Genomic DNA, 23095 nt, shown 5'->3' with positions numbered 1-23095 from the left:
GCGGCCGGGCCCAGGACGGCCGCCAGGGAGCGCTGCGGGCTCCCGCTCGCCCGCCCCCCGGTAGGCGGGGCCGCGCTCTCCCCGCAGCCGCCGCCGCAGCCGCCGCCTGGGCCGCCCCGTGTCCCCGGTGGAGCCGCTGCCGCCGCCGCCGGGAGCTCGATGCGGACGGAGCCCGGGCCGGGCCATGGGGATCCTCAGCATCACGGACCAGGTCAGCCCTCTTGCCCTCGCCCGCTTCCTCCTTCCAGGGCCCGGCGCCGGCGCCACGCGAGCCCGGGGATGTGCGGCCTAGGCTGGGCCCGAGCCCAGGGCTCCCGCGGCTCCCGCCCCGCCCCACGCCGCGCTCCCCTCAACCGAGCCGGTGTCCTTGGGGGCCTGGCGACCGGCGGAGACACCGCGGGAGCCCCCTGCAGCCAGGACCCCAGAGCGGGGCCCCTCCAGAGACGCCCCCCCAAAACCTGATGTTTCCCGCACCCGCCCGGTTCCGTTCCGGCCCGCTCCCTGAACGCCGGTTCTCCCTGCAGCCGCCCCTGGTCCAGGCCATCTTTAGCCGAGATGTGGAGGAAGTGCGTTCCCTCCTCTCGCAGAAGGAGAACATCAATGTGCTGGTGAGTTAGGATCAGGGAGGATGACGAGCCGGTAATCTGGGCCCTGGTGTTCTGGACCCCTCCCCATCGGTGGGGCGGCTCCGTGTCTCCTCGGCTCGGATGAGGCCGCAGCTCTTTCCACCCTGGGATAGGCGTCTGCTCTACATTTGGGGATGGAGGCTGGGAGCACGGACCAGTAAGGGTGAGGATGCCCAGAAACGGTGTTCTCTTCTGAACCATCGGTGTCTGCAGCGCCCCCACCCCTCCTGGAAGGAGGAGACTGGTTCGCCGGCCCAGGGGCCTGACTCCCTGACTCCACCCTCCCTAGGTGCTTGCTTTGACCTAGGATTGGGATTTAGGAGGCTGCGGAACCTGTGGGAAGAGGTCGTGGTTCGGAAAGGCCTGGAGCTCTAAGACTTGGGCTGGGGTTCTTGATAGTTCACCCCCACAGCTGCTCCTCTTTTCTGCCTTCCCAGGACCAAGAGAGGCGAACCCCACTGCATGCTGCTGCCTACGTAGGCGATGTCCCCATCCTCCAGTTGCTACTGATGTCAGGTGAAAGCGGGGAGCTGGAAGGTGTGGCACCTAGGGAGGGAACCTGAGGGAGGAGCTTTTTTTTTTTTTTTCCATATCCAAGGATTGTTCTCTGGTGCTTGGTCCAGGAGATCCTCCATCTTCATCCAGATTCCCTGGCCTGATTACTGGCTTCCTTCCCCACCTGCTTTCCACCTCCCACCAAAAGAGGAAATTATATCCCCACAGGTGCTAATGTTAATGCTAAGGACACACTGTGGCTGACCCCTCTTCATCGTGCTGCTGCCTCCCGAAATGAGGTACGGGCCTCCTAACTCCTTTCACCCTTCTAAAGAGGATGGGTTGGTTAAAGGTAGAGAGGAAGGGTTGGAGAGCCTCAGTCATCTGCCCTACAAGCTGGTCGACTCCCAGGTCAGGAGAGCAGAACTTGGCCCCTCCCTTCTACCCCTAGAACTGGCTAGTAAGGGGGGCCGAGTGTTGCCAGCTGACGTGACGTCAGGGGAGAGCTTAACACTGGGCTGGCAGACTGCAGGGGGCCCTGCTGCCAGGCCTGAGTGACTCATCCCTCCCTGGGGGGCCACCTTGGAGTCTGACCCCCACTCTGGGCACTGAGATTTCTTTCCTTGTGATGGAGTGATGGAGGGATGGGGCACGTGATCTGTTGCATCCCTATCCCTCGGGGAGCATAAAAGTTGACAGCACAGAAGTCAGGCGTGCCTCACCAGTTGGGTCCATCAACTCTGAAGTTGGGGGGAGGGAAACCTCCCTCTTGGTTCCACAGTCACTTCCTTCGCTCTAGCCACCAGGGGGAGGGTCTGAGGGCAGTGGAAATGGGGTGGGTGGTGACCAGGAGGGGCATTTTAGCCTGGGTTCTGGAGAAGAACCAGTATCTGTTTGCTTACTGAGGTAATGGAAATGATTTTGGTGCCTATGGAGGGGCTGAAAGGGGATTTGGGGCATTAGGGTAGCAGGAGCATTTGTTTTTGCTAGAAGTGGTGTGAAGGATTGGGATCCTCTACGTGTGGATTTGCTTGGGAGTGGCTGTGTGTGTGTGTGTGATTTTCAGGGTCTGGGTTGGGGAGTGATACCTGGTGGCTTGAGGAAGAGAAGGGATCCATGTTTTCCTCAGCAAGGAAAAGAAGATTTTAAGAAGATCCAGATCTTCTTAGATCCAGAAGATAGGGAATAGGTACTGAGAGGCTAGGCACATTGGAAACATGAGAGGAGACTCTGTGCTGGGGGCGTGGGGAGATGGAGCCACATGTGCCATGTTGACCTACTCTTCCCACCATTTCCTGTTGTTTACCTCCTGCCCCTCCTCTATCCTTTCCCTTATCTCCTGTCCCTCAACAGAAGGTGCTGGGACTGCTGCTGGCACATTCAGCAGATGTGAATGCCCGGGACAAGCTGTGGCAGACACCGTTGCATGTGGCCGCCGCCAACCGGGCCACCAAGTGTGCTGAGGCTCTGGCACCCCTGTTGAGCAGCCTCAATGTGGCTGACAGGAGTGGGCGCAGTGCCCTGCACCATGCGGTGCATAGTGGGCATCTAGAGGTGAGGACTGCTCCAAATCTACCGTGAGCCTTGTGCCTTCTCTTTCCTTCCTTTCCTACCCACCTTCCCTGCTTCTAGGCCGTCAGGCCTGGGGAGAAGCAGCGCAGATGACTATTTTGACACTCGAGCTCAAGCACCAAATGACTGGTTGAGTTAGACTGAAATTCTTGACTTGGCCTTCAAGCGGGTGATACTCTCTGAAGTTACATGGAAAATGTTTGTATACATGCCTTTTTCTGAAGTGAGAGTCCGTGTCTTTCAATACATTTTTGAAGACTCTTCAAAAGAGTTTAAGAACCACCAAGTCTCCTGAAAAGACTTCCTTGAGTTTCGCTCAAACTTCCAAATCCATCTGGGATCTCCTTCTTAGTGTCTGCTTCCTCTCTTCCCTCTAGTTCTCCATATAGTTCTGCTCAAGAACAAAGACATTAGGCTAACTCAGCTTTTTCAGGAGCTGAGGCCTCTGCTCTTAAGTACATTGAGGGCATGAAGCTGGCTCTGAGCCGGTGTTTTTCATGTCCTGATACAGACGGTGAACTTGCTCCTCAATAAGGGAGCCAGCCTGAATGTCTGTGACAAAAAGGAGCGGCAGCCTCTGCACTGGGCAGCTTTTCTAGGTGAGAAAGGATTCGCGGGAAGAGTAGGAATTTGACATTTAGGATTCCTAGGGCAGGGAGAGGGGGTTGCAGCCTTCAAAAAGAGAGGCACTCAGGGCTTTAGAGTTCACCCTGCACCTCCTTGAGAGCATCTTCTCTCTTCCCAGGGCATTTGGAGGTCCTAAAACTACTGGTGGCACGGGGAGCAGACCTTGGCTGCAAGGACCGCAAGGGCTATGGGCTGCTCCACACAGCTGCTGCCAGTGGCCAGATCGAAGTGGTGAAGTACCTGCTCCGGATGGGGGCTGAGGTCAGGGTGCTGAGCGTGGGGGCTGGGAACTAAGGGCAGGGAGCTGGAGGCCAGAGTCTGTTGTGAAGATATGAAGGTGCTGGGATGGTTGGTGTGGTTTGGGGAGGTAGGGAGGATGTGGTGAGGGTCTGAATAATGCTTACCTTAAGTAACACTGCCCTCATCTTTGGGTCAGGAACCTAAAGTGGTCATTGGATTTCTGGGATTCTCTAGGCTATCCGTGCCGGCTTCCACCTTGTTTAAACTGATGCCTCCCTTTTCCCCTTCCCCTCACCCTTGGAAATCCAGATTGATGAGCCCAACGCGTTTGGAAACACAGCTTTGCACATCGCCTGCTACCTGGGCCAGGATGCTGTGGCTATTGAGCTGGTGAACGCAGGAGCCAATGTCAACCAGCCGAATGACAAAGGCTTCACGCCACTGCATGTGGCTGCAGTCTCCACCAATGGCGCTCTCTGCTTGGAGCTGCTGGTCAATAACGGGGCTGATGTCAACTACCAGGTGCCTGAAGGGCTGAGGCTGAGACCAGTGGGAAGAGGAAGCTGGCTCTGGGGGTCCTGACCATATTTTCCTCTCTGGATAACTGGGGAATTGTCCCCTTGCCTCCTGGGTAGCTCAGACCTCGCCAGGGACCCAGGAGAGAGTGGGCTGAGTAGATGCCCATATGATCACTCTGTCCTCAGAGATGTGTCCTTTGGAAGGGGGAACAGGGCATTCTCCATGCTTTGCACTGAAAAAGAAAATGTGCTGTTTCCACAGAGCAAAGAAGGGAAAAGTCCTCTGCACATGGCTGCCATCCACGGCCGTTTCACCCGCTCCCAGATCCTCATCCAGAATGGTATGGACTAAGGAGACTTTGTCCTCTCTTCTCCTCCCCCAGAGAGTTCATCCCTAGAAACCTCTTTTCCTTCCTTATTCCACCTCCCTCCCTATCTTCTAATCAGGATAGGCACCCGTGGAAATGGCCCTGCTCTGCCTGCCCTGTCCCCTAAGGCTTACGAACAAGATAACGGGTGTAGAAGGGGGAGCCAGGTGCCTGGCATGTAATAAGCACTCAAATGGCTGCTAACTAGTGTGAGCAGTTGAAGCCTACGGTCTGCCTGAGTTGTGTGTGCATCCCCTTCTCAGGCAGCGAGATTGATTGTGCTGACAAATTTGGGAACACGCCACTGCACGTGGCTGCTCGCTACGGACACGAGCTGCTCATCAGCACCCTCATGACCAATGGCGCGGATACCGCCCGGTGAGTCAGGGCCACTGACCCTACATCTCGGCTGCCTCGGGTCTGCACAGACTGCTCACAACAAACATGGAGGCATGAATAAGCTTGCCAAAAGGAAGCTCATTATCTCCTAGGCTGGGGGTGGGCCACAGAAAAGAGGTCTGTGACGCCCCGCCTTGGCTCGAGGACTGAGTCCCTCAACTTCTCCCCAGGCGCGGCATCCACGACATGTTCCCCCTGCACTTAGCTGTTCTCTTTGGATTCTCTGACTGTTGTCGTAAGCTTCTTTCCTCAGGTATGTGCTGACTGGTTGGGGGGTTGGGCAGGCGTGTCAGAGGACGGAGGCCTGTTCCACTCTGCTCGGTGCCCTCCGATGGGATCTGTGGCTGTTCTGGCCCTGCAGGTCAGCTGTACAGCATCGTGTCTTCACTCAGCAACGAGCACGTGCTTTCAGCTGGGTTTGACATCAATACGCCTGACAACCTTGGCCGTACCTGTCTTCATGCTGCTGCTTCTGGAGGGTGCGTTCTCTTCTCTCTCTCCCGGGTGTTGAAAGAGGGCTGGGCGAGGGTCTGGGCCCCTCCTTTCCTGCCCAGGTGTCCCCCTCTCACAGTGAGAGCGGTCCAAGCAGAAGGGGCTGTCTAGTTCCATCCTTCCTTAACCCCTCCCTGGGGAGAAGCCTGTCCTTCTTGCGGCTCTCACTCTCTTAACCCTCATCCTCTTTCACTTTAGGAATGTTGAATGTCTTAATTTGCTGTTGAGCAGTGGAGCTGACTTGAGGAGGAGAGACAAATTTGGAAGGTGTGTTAATGTGCAGGGGTGTGTATAGAGAGTGTCTGGAGAGACATGATGGAGGGCGGGGTGGGGAGCTGGAGGCTAAGTGAGGAGAATATTACAAAGCAGCTTTTGGCTGCACATCTTGTTGCGTTTGGATCTGTCCCTGATTCTTGACCCACCCTCCTCCACTCTGCCCCAGGACCCCACTGCACTATGCGGCCGCCAATGGCAGCTACCAGTGTGCAGTCACGCTGGTGACTGCCGGGGCAGGCGTCAACGAGGCCGACTGTAAAGGCTGCTCTCCCCTCCACTATGCTGCCGCTTCTGACACCTACAGGAGGTAAGGCCCCACTCCGGGTTTCTCAGCCCCACTCACCTCCCTGAGCCCCACCTTGTTTTGATTCCACTCTCCCTCCCCCAGAGCGGAAACCCACTCATCTTCCAGCCACGATGCTGAAGAGGACGAGCCACTGAAGGAGTCCCGCAGGAAGGAGGCCTTCTTGTGAGTAGCTGTGACGACCCCAGGAGGCGCTCTCCTGCAGTGCCAGCTCTGGTTCTGTTCTTCCCCCTGCATGCCCATCCCATACCACACTTGCGCCGCTGTGCCATCCGTCACATTTTGAGCACTCTGAGTTTAGTCCTGGGCCAGGCACTGTGGGTGAAGACAAAGTAGAAGACCCCGTTCCTTCCCTTAGGGAACGCATGGTCTTCCTGAGAGGATCAGAAAGACTGAACATGCAAAACCTCCTTGTTTATTCCACAAGTATTAATTATTTACTTATTAGATAGCGGGTACTGTGCTAGGTACCAAGGATAAAAGATGAATTACCCCAGATTTCTGCCCTTTGGAAGCTAATAATCTGTTGGGGAAGATAAATGAAAGGGCATCTATACGTCCTAATGTAAGATGTTAACAATGGGGGAAGCTGGGTGCAGGGGATATGGGAACTCTGTACTGTCCTCACAGTTTTTCTCTAAATCTAAGACTGTTCTAAAATAAAAGGTTTATTTAAAAAAAAAAAGTAAGGGCTGGCCCGGTGGCGCAGTGGTTAAGTTCGCCCATTCCTCTTTGGCAGCCCAGGGTTCGCCGGTTCAGATCCTGGGTGCAAACATGGCACCATTTGGCACACCATGTTGGGGTAGGCGTCTCACATATAAAGTAGAGGAAGATGGGCATGGATGTTAGCTCAGGCTTAGTCTTCGTCAGCAAAAAGAGGAGGATTGGCAGCAGATGTTAGCTCAGGGCTAATCTCCCTCAAAAAAAAAAAAAAGGATACTTACAATCCAAGAGGCTTAGCTGTGTGACCTTTGGCGAGTAACTTAACCTCTCCATGCCTCAATTTCCTCAACCAGGGATAAGAATAGTATTTACCTCATAGGATCATTATGGGGATTAAGTGACTTAATACACATGAAGCGCTTAGAACAGTGCTCGGCACAATCAGTGCTAAATAGTGTGTTACTATTACTACTATTACAACTACCACTAAGCTGTGAGAAGGGTGCTGAGGGAGCACAGAGGGGGCGGCGCCTAACTGGGAAGATGGGGGTAGGCTTCATAGAGGAGAGGGTGCTGGCACTGAGTTGGAGATGAGGAGGACTTCTTCAGGTGGGCTGGGAGGAGAAGGCCTTCGGGGCAGAGAGTCATCGTGGCTGGAGGTGAGGAGTGTTGATCAGCAGAAGGTTGATAACTGGTCATTGTGCTCTCGTTCTCTGGGAAAGCATTCAAAGCATAAAGGAAGGCACTGAAGCCAGGGTGGAGCAGGGTGGACCTGGAGGACCTGGTGGGTCTGGAGTGGGGTCGAATGGGCGGGAGTTAGCCTACCTAGAGCAGAGGACGGGTGTTGGCCTGGAGGGGCCCCCTGGCCCCTCTGCTGTGCCCCTCCCACAACTGTGCCCTCCTGGACTGGGCCAGCCCGCCTCACAGTCTGCCCTGTCCCCCAGCTGTCTGGAGTTCTTACTGGATAACGGTGCAGACCCCTCCCTGCGGGACAGGCAGGGCTACACAGCCGTGCACTATGCAGCCGCCTACGGCAACAGACAGAACCTCGAGCTGGTATGCTGGGACCTGGCCTGGGAGGGGCAGCAGGGGCGGGCCGCAGTCGACCTTTGTGCTTGTGGATTCTGAAGCCAAGAGAGGGTTGCATCAAATGTGGTCTCTAGATCCAGGGGCTTAGGGGTTACTGGAGTAGGGGCAGGGGGTAATACCTTGGGAGTTCCAGAACCTCAGCACCTACTGTCCTGTCCATTGCAGCTCTTAGAAATGTCCTTTAACTGCCTGGAGGATGTGGAGAGCACCATTCCAGTCAGCCCTTTGCACTTAGCTGTGAGTCCCAGGGCTTTTCCTCTTGCCTGCCTTGTCCCTCCCTGCCCCAGGCCCACACAGGTGCCAGCACGTGTGAATCTGTCCATGCTTCTGCCTTCCTGTGGGATGTGACAAGCAGGCAGTGATCTGGATGGGGGTGGGCACAGTGAGGTGAAGAGCCTGAGGTGACTGAGGAGCTCGTGGGGAGGACTGCTCCTGGAGTCTCCCCATGGGTCCCGAGGGCAGAGTGGGGTCCCGAGCTGTGTCTGTTGGTTGCCCGCACCCCTCCAGGCCTACAACGGTCACTGTGAAGCCCTGAAGACACTGGCCGAGACGCTGGTGAATCTGGATGTAAGGGACCACAAGGGCCGGACCGCGCTCTTCCTGGCCACCGAGCGAGGCTCCACCGAGTGTGTGGAGGTGCTCACGGCCCATGGCGCCTCTGCCCTCATCAAGGAGCGCAGGCGAAAGTGGACTCCCCTGCACGCTGCTGGTCAGTGCGCCCGCCCCTGGCCACACCAGGCCTTGGAGACTGGTCCCCAAATCCCTCCTGAGTGGGGTTGGGGTTGGGAGTGGAATAGGGTGAGGAGGATAGAAACTTCAAGTCCTCATTCGTAGCCTCCTTTCCCCTAGACTTCTCACTGCCCCAGGTGTCCAGGAACCTCCCCCCTCAAGTCCTTTATACTTGACCTGGCCTCCCCCTTCCCCTGACCTTGCCCTGACCCAGGCCCCCTTTTCTCCTAGCTGCCTCTGGCCACACTGACTCCCTGCACTTGCTGATCGACAGTGGGGAACGAGCTGACATCACAGATGTCATGGATGCCTATGGACAGTGAGTATGGCCAGGGCTGGGGTGCAGGTGTTCCCACCCCTGCCAGGCCCTCACCTTTTCTCCTGCCCCCCTGTAGAACCCCACTGATGCTGGCCATCATGAATGGCCACGTGGACTGTGTACATCTGCTGCTAGAGAAAGGATCCACGGCTGATGCTGCTGACCTCCGGGGCCGCACTGCCCTCCACCGTGGGGTGAGTGAGCTCCTGGGTGGGGTTGCTCACAGATGGGCCTGAACGTGGGAGCACAGGACCCACCAGCCGTAGGACATCAGTTGTCTAGCAGGTGGGCCAGGATTCTGTGCCCAGGGTCTTATTGGGCCTTACTGTCTTTGCTCCAGAATGAGTACTCGGTATCCGCAGCCAATCTCCCTGACCACCTTGCTTTGTAATCACATTAGAGCTACATGCTCACTACCCAGACTCTGCCCCAGGATACCCTGCTGGCCCAGTCCCTTTGGATAATGATGTCACTAGCCCGGTCCTTCCCCAACATCATTTGTGCTAAAGCTGCCTCCTCCTCATCCCACAGGATTCTTTGATCCCTTAGTCTCTTACTCTGCGTTTTGTCACCCCTCCAGAGCACCAGGATTCAGTCTCGCCGTCCTGATTGTCTATCGGCATAGAGAGAGTCAAGGGCGGAGATGCTGACCCTTAACACTTAGAATCATTGTAAAGACAAGGATTGGAGCCCTTGGAAGTGGTTTCTACTCCTTGGCCAGCCCCAATGACTGGCCATTGGAAAGGGAGTGGCTCCTCACACCCTCATGTCACCCATAGGCAGTGACTGGCTGTGAGGACTGCCTGGCTGCCCTGCTGGACCATGACGCATTTGTGCTGTGCCGAGACTTCAAGGGCCGCACACCCATTCACCTGGCCTCAGCCTGCGGTCACACTGCAGTACTTCGGACCTTGCTGCAGGCTGCCCTTTCCACAGACCCCCTGGATGCTGGGGTGGATTACAGCGGATACTCGCCCATGCACTGGGCCTCCTACACTGGTATGGGTCTGGGACCTTTGCAGGCACAGGAATCTGTGTGATGTGGGGGAGGGCAGACAAGAACAGAGACCAAGGACGAGTGGATTGAGGGAAGGACCTGGGTTGATCTGGATCTGGAAGTGGGATGGAATGTCAAGCGATAGGACCAGACAGATGTAGGACAACTTGTCATTTTTCTCCATTACCATACTTTCTTCCTCACACCCAGGACATGAAGATTGTCTGGAGTTGTTACTTGAACACAGCCCATTTTCATACCTGGAAGGAAACCCCTTCACCCCTTTGCACTGTGCAGTGTAAGTCCCTTCCTACCCCTCAGCCCTTCTCGAGGCCTGTGACCTGCACTTAGGACAGGCAGTCCATTTCTCTTGCTCCTCTTGCTGATGCTTTCTCTTCCCCCAGAATTAATAACCAGGACAGCACCACAGAGATGCTGCTGGGAGCTCTGGGTGCCAAGATTGTAAACAGCCGAGATGCCAAAGGACGGTGAGTGGTGGAAGGTGGGGGAGAAGCCTCAGTTGCCTCTGGCTTCTTTCTGCTCAGGTGACAGAGCGTTCCCCATTTCACTCTGCCCTGACCCCCACCCCACAGGACCCCTCTTCATGCCGCTGCCTTTGCGGACAATGTCTCTGGGCTCCGGATGCTGCTGCAGCATCAAGCTGAGGTGAACGCCACTGACCACACTGGCCGCACTGCGCTCATGACGGCGGCTGAGAACGGGCAAACCGCTGCTGTGGGTGTGTAGGGGCCGCGTGTGGAAGGGAGGCGCTCCCCTGGTTTTTGCAAGATGGGTCAGCCCTGCCTGTGGGGTCAGGAAGCAGGAGGTTTGTCTTTGGATGTTTCTGCCTGTCCAGGTGGGATGCAAAGTGTATGCAGATAGGAGGGTGAGAGCTGGGCTGGCTGCTGCTCTGGAGGGAAGGCGTCAGTCCCTCTCCGTCCCTTTCTCTTGTAGAATTTCTGCTGTATCGAGGGAAGGCAGACCTTACTGTGTTGGATGAGAACAAGAACACTGCCCTCCACTTGGCTTGTAGCAAGGTACTGACCCAATGGTGGGGTGAGGCTGTGTAGGGGGCAGGCTTGATGAAGGGGGATGGATCTTCTTGACTGGACAGAGGACTGGAGTGAAGTCAGGGTTGTCCAGCCTATCTGGCTGGTGGGATAGCTCTCTGTCCCCCTGCCACCCTCCCCAACTCTTACCCTGCGGCCTGTCATGCTTCCACCTCACATGTCTCCATCTTTCTTCCCCTCCCTCAGGGCCATGAGAAATGTGCCCTCATGATCCTGGCAGAAACCCAAGACCTTGGCCTTATCAATGCCACCAACAGTGCGCTGCAGATGTGAGTGCCCAGGGAGGGGGACTCCTGGCTAGGGAGGCAGGGGGGTGAAGAAAGAGCTGCCTGCATCCCGGGTCTCTCTGGAGCGTGGAGTATCCGTTCAGTGCCCTGGCCACTCTGGCGGGAGACGGGGAAGGGCAGCTGGGCATCCCACTGACTGCTCCCTCTTCCTTTCTGCCAAGGCCACTCCACATTGCTGCCCGGAATGGTCTAGCTTCTGTGGTGCAGGCCCTGCTGAGTCGAGGGGCCACAGTGCTGGCTGTGGATGAAGAAGGTGAGTGGGGTCCAGAGCCCCCCGCCTCTCCCAGGTCTGGAGTCAGGGACATTCTCCAGGAGGTGACCTCTTCATCTTGCTATAAATTGGAATTTCTTCCCAAGGGAACACTTCAGAGCAGGGACCCAACACCAATCGGCTAGAGTCTCTGAGTGGCGTCTGAGGGAACTAGGTGGAGCCAGCAGGGTCCTCAGGAAGACCTCCCACACATCCCAGCCTGCTGTCCCCCATGCTCTGCCCTGTACCCCACACTTGGGCAGTCTGCCTGTCAGCCTCCCTGGGCCCTCGTAGCCCTTGAATTCTGGCCGTGTGCGGTGCTTGCCTGCCTGGGCTCCCATCTACAGATAAGGGAGCTCCGGGTCCGGGGGAGGGTGGTTGGGGACCCAAGGATACAGGACCCTGTGGCTCAGGTCTCCCCCCTTGCCCTGCAGGTCACACCCCAGCACTGGCCTGTGCCCCCAACAAAGATGTGGCAGACTGCCTGGCCTTGATCCTTTCCACCATGAAGCCTTTCCCGCCCAAGGACGCCGTCAGTCCTTTCAGCTTCAGCCTGCTCAAGAACTGCGGCATCGCAGCAGCCAAGACGGTGGGTGGCTGCGGCGCTCTGCCCCACGGGGCCTCCTGCCCCTACAGCCAGGAGCGGCACGGCGCCATTGGGTTAGATGGCTGCTACTCTGAGTAGCCCCCCCTCCAGTGTCCCTCCCCCTGCTGGTGGCTTGATATCTTATTCTATTTATTTAGAAAAAGTCTATACATTTAGGGCACTTTAAAGGAGAACACGACTGGGTGGGGGGGGCGGAGGGGGGAAAAAAGCACTGGGGAGCAGCTGCTCACCCCTTGGCCACACCATCCTGGCCTGGCAGGGGTCTGGGACCGACAGGGAGCACCCCAGGCCCTTGGTACCCCCAGGGCAACCCCTTCTGCCAAGTGTCCCAAAATGATTGCTAAATGCCTGGCTGCCCCTCTCTCTGACCCCATCTCTCAGTTCCCCCTTTCTGCTGCCAGCTCCCCCAACTCTTCCCTCTGACTCCTCTGTGTCCTCCTGCCCCCAGCCCCTGCTGCCAGGCAGTCCCTTCCTCTTCTTTCATACCCATCACTGCCTCCCTGCTCGGCTGGCCCCTCCATCCCCGCAGCAGTGAGAAGCCTTAATTTCTGGTACTGTGTGAGCACTCTGGGGGTGTCCCCCTCCCCCTTCAGGGGCAGCTAGTGGACGAGGGGGGAGGGTAATTAGCACTGGGGCCTGGAGCTTCCCCCCCCCTTCTGCACCCCATCACCCCTGAAGTTCAAATGCAGAACACTTGAAGCAGCAACTACTGTACCTGGGCCCCCATCCTGCACTCCCCGGCTCCTCATATGCAAATCAAGGGCTGGTTCTGCCCCCACAGCCTGCCCCTCCCTGCCCCCCTTCCCTCCTGGCCTGGCCCCCTAACCACGCACTTTAACCCTGCTTCTTTGTTTTAACTTTTTTTGGGAGGGCAGAGCCTGCGGCCATTCCCTCCCTGGCTCTCCTCTCCCTTAACTTTGAGGCTTGTCATGAATTTTTAAGTAAGCATTTTATCCTTTAGGGGAAGAAACAAATTAATTTCCTGCTCATTTCAAAACCACAGTCCTAGTGTGTCCTGTGTGTTTCAGGCATGTGTTTGCATGTGTGGGGAGGGAGGGACTGTGTTCTTCCTCCTGTGCCCCCCCAACCCTAGAGTCCTCTGTGCCCCCTGTCTGCCGCCCCCTTCTGTCATGTCCAAGAGTACCCACTGCCCCCAGTCACTCCTGATCTGAAGCCAAAGATGGTGGGAGGGGCAGGGCAGACTGGGGACCATGGCTACTCGGGACGTGAGGATGAAGCTCTGATCTAGGGAGCAACGAAAAGATCCTGAGGCTTGGTCCCTGCCCTCCCAGCAGAGGGAGAGATGGGATTGAGCTAGGGGCTGCACTGAGAAGATTCCTCACAGTCGCACCCCAAAAGCCAAACTGGGCCAGAGTGACGAGGGGGCAGTTTTCTCTCTACATGTAGCATTGAATTTGGCCCTGGTCCCTTGAAACGCCCTGTCCATCCATCTCCCAGCTAAGCCTCCTGGACAGTTGGACCCGCTCCCATAGCCCAGTGTTCCCTTCCTCACACTCAATACCTCAGCCAGGGGCCAAGACACAGAACTTGAATAGAGGTCATGCCCCCTCCGCCCCACAGTGCATCCTTGCCCAGTTTGGCTGCCATCAGTATTGTCCCCTGAGAACTGGACAGGCTTAGTTTACACAGTACAGGGTCTCCCCCCAGGGGTCCCTCAGTCTCCTTCCCCGACCCACGCTTGCTTTATTCATAATCTTACCCACTTTTCAGTTGCGTTCCCTGCAAGTCCTGCCACCCTTGCCAAGGGCGGGCTGAGGGGAGAGGGGGCATCCCAGGGACCCCAGCCTCCCGATCAGACGCCCTTAATCATACCTCATGCTGGTTCCCTGAAGCCTGGGGTGTTTGTCCAAGTCCTTATTCTGTTTGTCACAGTCCCTTTTTATCCTCTCTCTCTCTGTCTTGCTCCCCCCTCGCCCCCCAGTTCCTAAACCATTTCAAAGCTTCCAAATGACCATTATTGGTGAGAAGGATTGTGCAGCTTTTAGTTTTTATTATTGTTTTCAAAGCCAAAGGGCCTTGTGACGCCCCTCTTGCCCACCTCCCTTCGCACCCTGTCCTCCCCTATACGACAATCAATGTGACCTCTCTTAAGGGCTGCAGCCCCCCACCCCCAACCCTGCTGGTTCCGCAAAGCTTGCTCCCTAACTTCAGTTCTCTCTCCTGAAATCTTCCCATTGCAGCCCCTCCCTCTCATTTTGGTGCTGGGAATTAGGTGGTGGGGGACAGGGGGAGCAGGGAGATGTGTCCTCTGGAGAGGACTCGGGTTTCAGTCGTGTTCTCCTTTATCAATGTTTGGCGATGACAGGAAGAATCTATTTGTCGGGAGCCCCGTTGTTCTGCTAGATGAGATTTCTGGTGGCTGCCCATTCCCTGCTGTCCGCACCTTCAGCACACCGTCAGCAGTGCTGGGGCAGGTTGTGGGGAGTCCTCTGTCCCTCCTCATGTGGCTGTGAGGAGGCCTGGAGGACAAGCAGCCTCCTCTCCTTATGCCAAAGGAAATCCCACACCCCATCCCGGGCTCCCCAGCCCCTAGTGTTTTTTGAAGCATTTTGACCATTCTCATGGCCTCTGCATATTTATTTTAATGTTAAGATTTTTTTTAAAACCTCTTTGACTTAAACGGGTGTGGAGAAGTAAAACAGGCAGAATGCCCCCCAATCTTAAGGGGGTAGGGTGGGGAGGGAACGTTTCCTTCCCTTCGCCCTCCCTCTTCCCCTCCCCCTCTCCCCACTGCAGCTCTAAAGCACTTGCTTCAAGTAATAAGCACTTTTGAGAAAGGGCCTATTTTAAGTGAGGACCCTGGGAGCAGCCCCAGGTCCCAGCAAAGGAGATAGAGCGAGGGCTACATTGGAGACAGGGAAACAGACGTGTGAATCGGCGGGCGAGATGAAAAGAGCCAGTTTTTAGTTTCTGATTTTCGGGGAGATGTTTCTGATTGGGCGGTGGCTTTGGGAGGGTTGTGAACTATCCTTCAGAAAAACAAATGGCACAAACTGTGGGTCCCAGGATGGACCAACAGACCCGGGTCACTGCCACTGTCCAACTGAGACTGACGGGCCGCCTCCCCCCGTGTGGCCCCCTGAGCCATAGGACTGCTGAAACCACTGAATGTACAGCCCGGGCTGGGGTGGGGAGCAGCCCCTGGGGGAGGGGGCTTCTCTGTTGTTTGGTGCTGTGGGGGGTGGGAGAGACGAGACTGAGGGACGCTACCCCACTTAGACATGTGTTCCTTGGGGTGGAGGGGCTGAGGGGGCCTGCCTCCCTCTCCAGCCCCGGCCATGGCCCCTCCTCCTTCTTCATCCCTATCCGTTTTGACTGTAAGTCCAGCTCACCTTTGCCTTCAATATGTAACCAAAGGAAAACTCAATACTGTTTCCACCGCTGTCTGCCCACCCGAGCACCTTCTGACTCCCTGGACCTAGATGGGGAGAAGAGGCTGGGGGTGGGGGGTGGCGTGGGGCCAGAGTGAACGGTTCTACAGCTGTACCCCCAAAACCTTCTCTGGGGTCTTGGAAGGGCCCTGAGAGGCAGGGTTGGGGCCAGGCTGGAGGGGCTGGACAGACACACTCTGTGACTTGTGCACATGAGTGTTTCTTCGTCTGAATGACTCCAGTGACTTTGCTCCAGCAGGAAGCCCCTTCCTCTTCCCCTCTCCGGCATTTCTCACCCTCTCCCCACACCCAGTGTTCATCCCCCGCCTCCCCTTCCCACCGCAAAGGAAAATAGCCTTACAGACCCTAGCCCAGAAACCCTCCTCCTGGGGCAACCAGTATGGGGCCCCATCCCGCCTAGTTTGAACCCTACCTTTTAAGAAGGAGGGCCCCTTCCCCTCTGATCGTGGTGGCTCCAGCCCTCCACGGCCTTGACCCAGGTTGGGCAAGGGTGGAGGTGAGGAATCTTTGAGGACCAAGCCCAGTGGTCTGGGAAGAGGGAGGTAGAGAGGGCAGGATCTGACTTGGGGACTCCCTCCTCCTGACCCAACCCCTAGAGAAGCGACCAAATCCCAGAGATGGGAGGAAGCTGGGGTGGGGAGGGTCTGCTCTGTGAATTACTTGAAGGTACTGATTCTGAGGCTGCTGTTGCCCACTTAGGTGTGAGGGGGACACTGTCACTGCATCTGGGAGGGCAGAGGGCGGCGGGTGACGAGAGGATCCGCCCCCGGCCCTTGCTCATTCCCGCTAGGCCCTTTCCCTGGGGAGCCTGGCTTTGCCCCCTGGGAAGTTGGGAGAGCCTTCCCCTCCCATCTCCCCCCCACTCTGGGCACCCTCTCCAATTGCACTAAAGTAGCTGTTGTGCCAGTCTGACCCCACGCCAGGGTGGGGTCTCTGCTTCCAGTCCTTTCTCCCCCTACTGCCTCTGCTCCCATCCCGGACAATCTCCTTGTCCCCTGTATTCCTGGATAGCTCAGCTTTGTATGTGTGTGTTTGGGGGTGGGGTGGGTTCTGGCTGGAGTGGGTTTGGGAGGGGTTTGGGAAGGGCTGGGGGAGAGACGGAGGATGCAGTCTCCTACCCCCTTCCTCAACTCCGAGCCACAGAAGCCTGGGAGGGAGGGAGCCTACTCTCGCTGCCGTGTCTTGCAGATGTGCCAAAATGGGGGTGGGTGGGAGGGGAGGGTGCCTGGCAGAGCAGCCCCCAGGGTGGCTCTCTCAAAGCAATACAGTTCCTCCTGCCTGGGGAACGGCAAGACAGCAGAGAGGGTTGGGTTGGGGACCTGGGTGTTCCCTGTGTACAGCTATGTATATTCAGGGGTGTTCTCTGTCTGGTACCCGCTGTGGGCGTCTCTGTGTGTGTGAACCTCCCCTTCCCCATGCCCTGCATGACCTGTGATGCTGCAGACACCACCATCCTGTGTGCAGGGGTGTGTGGGGGGCACTGAGGGGCATGTTGCATGTCCTGGTGCACCCTCCACCCTGTGACCCATGTACTCGGTTGTAGGAAGTAAAGAGAACTGAGCACAATTCACTGGATTCTAGTTGAATCTTTCTCTAAGCAATTTTCCCGTTCCTGCCCTTCTCCTTGCCCCGGATCCACCTGTGGTGCTAGCGTTGGGGTCGGGGGGTGTTTGATGCTGATGGGCAGCAATAAAGGGCAGATCTGCCCAGATGCCTGTATCCCCAGGGTGCTGAGGGCAGCAGGAAAAAGTGGGGACCTCGGTGCATTTGCCCCCCCCCCCACCCCGGGCTAAAGCACAATGCTCTCCCAGCAGATGGATGCACCCCACACCCTCCAGGCCCCTACTCATGTCCTCCCCCAACCGCTTTGAGCCCTCCCACCACGTCCTGGTTTTCTATGCTGTTTGGTGCAAGTACAACTGTCATAGTCATGGCTTTGGGATGGGTTCTGTTTATTAAAATCCTATTGCTCCTACTGGCCCTGTGTCCCGCCTCCATTCCTGTGGTTGGGGGGAAGGAAGGGCAACCTGGACGCCTTTCCGCTGGCCCCCGTCAGCCATCAGAGACCAGGGGCCATAGCTGCTCCTCCAGCATGGCAATGGTGAGCATGAGGCTGCCCCCCAGCAGCAGGCCCAGCCCCTGCAGGAGCACATCGAGTGTAGGGAGGGGCTCAGGAGGACGAAGCAGAGCTGGTAGCTGAAAGAAAAGAAGAACGTCAGGATCCTGGCTTTGTCTCTGCCCCTGGGACGTGAGAAGGAGGGGTTAGAAAGTATCAGCAGCCCCCGCCCGAACTCTTCCAGGCCTTGTTTCTTAGACTCTGTGGGCCTGTGGTCTAGCACCCTTCCCGGTGGTCGTGGTGGAGGTGGAGGGACTGATGCTTCCTCTCCTCCACACCCACCTCCCCACTTCCCTTGGTTTCTCTGCGCTACCCCACACCTCTCACCATGTCCACGAGGGCCACATAGAGGAAGACCCCAGCAGTGACCCCAAATACCCAGGGAGTGAGGGGGACAGGGCCCAAACTGAGCCCCACCCCCAGGGCTGCACCCCCCAGTCCCAGGGCTCCAGACACCAGGCTCAGCAGCAGCAGCCGCCGAAAGGACAGCCCTGCCTGGAGCAGCATTGCAAAGTCACCTGTTGGGAAGAGAGGACAGGGTAGGAGGGAATAAGCTAGGGCTCATTCAGGGATAAGTGACCTGTGTCACCTGCCAGCCTCCAGGTTCCACTCCTTGTAGTTCTCTCCCTTCTGGAGTCTAACCCCCCCCCACACACACACACACTTCGGCCATTCCTACCCAGTTCGTGGGGCAGCTCATGGCAGAAGACTGCTAGGGTGGTGCTAAGGCCACTGGAGAAGCCATCAGAGAAGGCAGCACCTGGGGTTGGCAGGATTGGAGGTTGTCAGTTAGGAGAAAGCTCTCCCCAAGGGCAGGGGCCTGCATTCCCTCTGTGGTCCTTTCGTCTCCCCCCATTCTGGTAGCCCTCTCCTAGCCCCAGCCAATAACTAGGAGCCCTGACGTCTCCTCTGACCTGCCTCCCTCCATCCCCTCTGCTCACACCTATGGCCAGCCCATCAGTGAGGTTGTGCAGACCATCTCCCAGGAGGACCATCCATGTGATATTAGTGCCACTACCACCCTGCTGCCCGTGACTGTGGCCTTGGTGCCCAGGAGGGGCTGGAGCTGGTGGGGGCTGACTGTCCTGCTCTCTGCGGCCCTGAGCCCCTGGCTCTGCAGGAAGAAGAATGAGAATAGCGTTGGTGGCTGCAAGTGAGAGCTGGGAGCCCGGAGCCTACTCTTCTCTAGTTACCTGGAGCTGCCTGTAAGGGCTGAAGGGCCAAGCCACTGCCATCTTCCGGGTCCAGGTTCAGTGTTCTGACATCCTTTCTCTTCTGCTTGCAGCATCTCTGAAATAGGAGGGTATCCCTCCTGGTGGAGGAGGCAGCAGAGCCAGGCTGAGAAGAGGCCAGGCTACCAGGTGGGAAAATGAACACCTGGTTCCACCTCTGGCATTTGGGGATGGTTTTTGGCCTCCCCACTCTTCCCAGGTTGGCACCTCCCTGTTTCTTGTTGACCTGAGCTCGGGAGAGGAGACTGTTTGGCCAGAAGTCCTGGGTCTATGCTGAGGAGCCCTTCCGGCTCCCTGTTATCTGTCAGGGCCTGCACACTCAGGCAGACATCAGAGAGCCAGGAGCACACTCGGCCCCTCACTTCCTGGCTCATGTAGCCAATTCTCGGCTAGGACTCAGGTCTCAGCAGAAGGAGGAGAAAAGGGTATCACTCACTGGTCTGAGCCCTCGGCGCCGCAAAAGCCCTAGTGTGTTCTCCAGCACGAAGAGCAGGAAGAGGCCTCCGAGCACGGACAGCCCTGGACCCAGGTCCTCCGCTGGTTGCCCGCTGGGTCCAGCATGCTGCCCTCCTTGTGCCTGCCAGAGAGGAGGTCAGGGCAGACGCCGGAGGGAGGCCCCTGCCCCGACAACAGCCCTCTCCTGCGTGGGAGGTGACAAGCCTTCACTCACAGGCTCCAGCAGAAGACCTCAGAGGGCTGGTGGCAGCAGGGTGGGGAGTGGAATGTGGGGGCTGACAGAAAGGGGGAGGGGATGTCCTAGGACTGGGAACACCTTGGATACGAGTGGGCAGGGGAACAAGGAAGGGGTGGCACGTACATGTGGCAGCAGGTGTAGCAGTGCATCCCCACAAAGAGTGCCCACGGCCAGGGCCCCCAGGAAGCCCAGCAGAGGCCGCAGTAGACGAGGTCCCAGGAGCCGCAGCAGCAGCAGGGAGAGGGGAGCTGGGAGGCTGAGCAGCAGGACAGCCAGGGCGCTATGAACCAGGGCTGGGAGAGTCGGGGCTGAAGTTAGGCCAGGGCTGAAGGGAGGGCCTCAGGGGCAAGGTGGGGCAGAGATCTCTTACAAGGGTAGGCAGGACCTCAATGAAGCTGCTTCCTTGGCTTGAGGCCCCCTCCCTACCAGGATTCAGGGTGCCCCACACCCACTCTCACCCACTGACCAGATAATAGGTCCCCTGTAGGGGTTGGGGCTGGGGCCTGGATGCAGACGCGGCTCTCGATCTGATAAAGCAGGGCTGGACACAGCAGAGCAAACTGATGGGGGGTCAGAGGAGCAGCAGGACTCAGGCCAAAGTTGACCAGCAGCTGGGAGCCATTCAGACACTAGGGGAGTTGGGGTGGGAGTCATGCATTGGGGAATCGCCAAGAACTGTGATTCAGATCTGTAATGTCTGCCCTTGCATTGCATGGCTTCCTGGGTCTCTCCCAGGGTCCCCTTTCCTCCCACTGGTGGGTGCATCAGAGACTGGGGACAGGTAGTATAATCAGTGTGTGTTAATTATTAGTTATATTCAATCCAACGCAAATATCCATTTCAATGCAAATTGGGTGCTAGTGAACATTGCTGCTATCTCCCTCCTTCTCAAGCCCCTGATGATTTCATTGATTTGGTGATGGAGTTGATTGGACAACTAGAGCGCTCCATTCTAGAATCTTAGAAGGAAAAAGAATCTGAAATGCCATCCAACCTTCCTCTCAACAGCCCTGTGACATCTTCATCCAGCCTTGGCTTGAATGCTTCCTGCGATGGGGTGCTCACCCTCAATGCGCCTGCTTCAGGTTTAGCTTTGGCTGCCCTTTGATGTACTTGGAACAGATTCTGTCCTTCTGGATGAAGACAGCTACCCACTCCCTGCAGGTCTCCTCTCCAGATAACCTCCCCCAAATCCTACCCTGGCCTGCTTCTCTGGATTCTCTGCTTTGCCAAGTGTGGCCCCTAAACTGGGTCTTGGAGCTCTGGGCGTGGACTTATCTGCTCTGAGCCCAGAGGGAACATATTTCAGTAGTGGAATAACATACCCTAAATCCACACCTGGATTTTTAAAACAGTAACTGTATTAAATTACTGGTCCTTCAAAGATTTCAGGCTGTCTAAATCCCATGACTCCTTCCCCCTCTCGAGAGATCATCAGACTCACATCCTCATTCAGATGGTCAGCCAGCGAATGGTCCAGCAGCAGAAGCCTATGAAAGAGGCCCAGGCCCGAGGGGGCTGGCCCATGGAGTGGTGGTGGGGCCTTTGGCTCCTCCGGGTCACCCCACCCTGAGGGACCCAGAGGCAGCCCTGCCCAGACATCCACACTCAGATCAGGGTCCTGTGGCCTGGAATGGATGGGATAGCAAGTCAGACTCCCTCATGTTCTCTTAGAAACGTCCCTTGAGAGGCTCCCAGGGAGCTTAGGGGAAAGGGGAGGACCAGCCACTGGCTAGAGTTCCTGGGACCCAGAAACCATGGAATGTCAGTCCTGGGAGGTTCTGAGAATTGTCAATTTATAGGAGGACCTAAGAATGGCAGGGAGGGGAGGCAGGTGAGAGAAAACGGGAGGAGGACAGCCAAAAATACTACAAACTGAGAGCCAAGTCGACCTGGAGACATTGAGCGTCGGGACTAAGAGCAAGGAATGGAAGGGCCCAGGGATTTGGAAGAAGAGAGAATTAGAAGCAATAGAGGCAAAAGGGGTCTTGAAGGGAGCCAAGGTGTCATGTTCTGAAAAATTTGTAATTCCAGGAATCTGATTTTAGGAAGCTAGAGCTAGGCAACTGGCAACTGAGCCAAGCCCTGAGAAGAGCTGGACATGTGGCATTTTGGGGTAGGGAAAGGGGTTAGTACCTGTGTGTGGAATTGTCTCCAGCTGGGGGTGCAGCCCGACCAGCTGGAGGCCCGTGGTGTCCCAGGCGAAGGCCCTGGACTCGGCCTAGCCCCAGGCTGTGCAGGAGCCGCGCCAGGCCCCCTGCAGTCAGCGTCCCGTTCTCCCCATACAGGCCAAACAGCTGGGCCAGGTAGTGGTTCTGCTCCTGCTCAGCAGCGCCTAGGTTGGGGGCTGAGCCCCCTACCCAGCCCAAGGCCACCCACACACACAGGCCACACAGAAGATGACTCATTGGGGGCCCCATTATTGGGGGGAACGGGTTAGAGACTCTGGCTTCTATTTCTCCTGGAACATTCTGAGGACTATGCCCTGGAAGAACAACAAGGAAGGGTCAGGGCTCCTGTTCTGCTGTCCAGCTCAGGGCCGGGGGGGACTCACTCCTCGTACCACCCCACCTTGAATCCAGCAGCAGCCCCCACCCTGGCCTCCTTCTTCCCTCCGTATTGCCTCCTCCCAGAGCAGCCTCTTGTTGGCCAGTTCCTAGAGCACCGTCCCTGACCCACAGTGCTCCCCTGACCTGATCCGGAGCTGACCATCTGTCCATCCCATCCCTCAAACCCCACCCCTCAACCTTGTCCCACCTCTCTATCTCCCCTCAATCCCCAGGGCCTCACCCCCACTAGCAGCGTGAGAGCTATCACCGCAGGTCCCCGTCAGGCCTTGCTGTGGACGCTAAGAGGTTCCTGAGTCAGGGAGGGGAGGCAGGCTTAGTCTCCAGGTGCCCAGGTGGAATGGAGGCCACGTCAGGCTGGATGGACACCCCGCCCCAGCCCACCTGCCTTGGGGCGGGGTCAGGGGTGGGGCGAGTGTGGGAAGGTTCACATCAAAGAGGAGTTAATGGTTCACTGATCTCTGGGGTGGGGGGTCAAAGGTCAATCTCGGCTGGGCCCCTGAGTAGGGAGGGGCCACCCTCTGCCCCTGGAACAGCCACATGGCTCAGGAGAACCTGGACCTGGCATTTTCACCCCCTGCCCCACCCCAGTTGGTACCATTCTAGCCTTTCCTTGCAAATACCCCCTCCCCACCTTCTTTACAGCTGGCGCTGGGCTTCAATCATCTCCAACCCCCATCCCCACATTCCCTATGTAAGTTGGACCCAGGTGTCCCTAAGCTGGAGAGGAGGGTGAAGAGGCAGATAAGTGGCAACCCCAGATGCATGGGGAAGAAATTCTTCTTGGCAGTTCCTCACCCCAGAAGAGTACGAGCCAGAATCTGGGAATCGATGACCAAGAAAGGGGAAGCTCTGTGGGAAGAGCAGAGAAGAGTCTGGGCTCCCTCAGATGTCTGACCTGCATTAAGATCAGGGGAGAACAGGCTGATCAGGGCTATTGGTCCAGTTGGTCCAGGGGGTCGAGGTTGGCATTACCTGATAGCAGGAGACCAGGAAGGACGCCAGAGGAAGGGGGACACAGCCTTCTGGGTTCCAGCTGTGGGGGGGGGGGGGGGCAGGCAGGCAGGCAGGCGGGCAAGGGTCACCTGCAGGGAGGGGGCAGGGGAGGGACAATACCTTAAAGGGGCAGGCCTGCTTTGCCCAGG

The 23095-nt window shown here is 57.2% G+C and overlaps 2 protein-coding genes across 10 annotated transcripts; one reads left to right on the top strand and one right to left on the bottom strand.

The window, feature by feature from the left end:
* Positions 1-48: 48 nt before the first annotated feature.
* On the top strand, positions 49-20791 carry ANKRD52 (ankyrin repeat domain 52). Of its 2 annotated transcripts, XM_070271645.1 has the most exons (29): positions 61-211; positions 525-608; positions 1064-1142; positions 1350-1420; positions 2475-2675; positions 3205-3292; positions 3439-3581; positions 3870-4082; positions 4341-4419; positions 4710-4824; positions 5016-5098; positions 5207-5324; positions 5536-5604; positions 5780-5920; positions 6002-6082; positions 7525-7636; positions 7835-7906; positions 8177-8378; positions 8630-8717; positions 8794-8911; positions 9497-9716; positions 9925-10012; positions 10119-10202; positions 10308-10453; positions 10669-10751; positions 10971-11053; positions 11233-11324; positions 11756-11910; positions 20392-20791. In XM_070271645.1, exons 1-29 carry the CDS (start codon positions 185-187, stop codon positions 20668-20670), a joined length of 3414 nt encoding a protein of 1137 aa, XP_070127746.1. In that variant the 5' UTR covers positions 61-184; the 3' UTR covers positions 20671-20791. The 2 variants fall into 2 exon arrangements, with proteins under 2 accessions (XP_023499544.1, XP_070127746.1); XM_023643776.2 differs by lacking the exon at positions 20392-20791 and having other exon boundaries at positions 49-211; positions 11756-17316.
* SLC39A5 (solute carrier family 39 member 5) lies at positions 17277-23037 on the bottom strand. Of its 8 annotated transcripts, none has more exons than XM_001504828.5 (13): positions 22926-23037; positions 22749-22848; positions 22174-22242; positions 21520-21868; positions 20828-21011; positions 19850-20012; positions 19507-19676; positions 19126-19266; positions 18651-18747; positions 18401-18571; positions 18137-18217; positions 17785-17975; positions 17277-17537 (listed from the first exon to the last, which is right to left on the bottom strand). In XM_001504828.5, the coding sequence occupies exons 4-13, from the start codon at positions 21801-21803 to the stop codon at positions 17394-17396; spliced, it is 1626 nt and encodes a 541-aa protein (XP_001504878.1). In that variant the 5' UTR covers positions 21804-21868; positions 22174-22242; positions 22749-22848; positions 22926-23037; the 3' UTR covers positions 17277-17393. The 8 variants fall into 8 exon arrangements, with proteins under 8 accessions (XP_001504878.1, XP_005611362.1, XP_070127749.1 ...); XM_005611305.4 differs by having other exon boundaries at positions 22749-22802; positions 22926-23033; XM_070271648.1 differs by having other exon boundaries at positions 22749-22874; positions 22926-23026.
* Positions 23038-23095: the final 58 nt, after the last annotated feature.

The sequence above is a fragment of the Equus caballus genome, chromosome 6 (assembly GCF_041296265.1).
Source record: "Equus caballus isolate H_3958 breed thoroughbred chromosome 6, TB-T2T, whole genome shotgun sequence".
NCBI classification, from domain to species: domain Eukaryota; kingdom Metazoa; phylum Chordata; class Mammalia; order Perissodactyla; family Equidae; genus Equus; species Equus caballus.
Note: the sequence above shows the minus strand (reverse complement) of the source record. Positions and strands in the feature narration are given on the sequence as shown.

What these genes read in the sequence shown, in the direction of transcription:
- SLC39A5 (XM_070271647.1), bottom strand. Translation starts at nt 22,854, where the DNA reads ATGCAGGTCAGACATCTGAGGGAGCCCAGACTCTTCTCTGCTCTTCCC. An exon ending in TACAGGGGACCTATTATCTG is followed by an intron (nt 19,677 to 19,849) that starts GTCAGTGGGTGA and finishes CGACTCTCCCAG; the next exon opens with CCCTGGTTCATAGCGCCCTG. An exon ending in CACTGATGGGCTGGCCATAG is followed by an intron (nt 18,218 to 18,400) that starts GTGTGAGCAGAG and finishes TGCCAACCCCAG; the next exon opens with GTGCTGCCTTCTCTGATGGC.
- ANKRD52 (XM_070271645.1), top strand. Translation starts at nt 185, where the DNA reads ATGGGGATCCTCAGCATCACGGACCAG. An exon ending in ACAGACAGAACCTCGAGCTG is followed by an intron (nt 7,637 to 7,834) that starts GTATGCTGGGAC and finishes TGTCCATTGCAG; the next exon opens with CTCTTAGAAATGTCCTTTAA. An exon ending in GCACTGGGCCTCCTACACTG is followed by an intron (nt 9,717 to 9,924) that starts GTATGGGTCTGG and finishes CCTCACACCCAG; the next exon opens with GACATGAAGATTGTCTGGAG.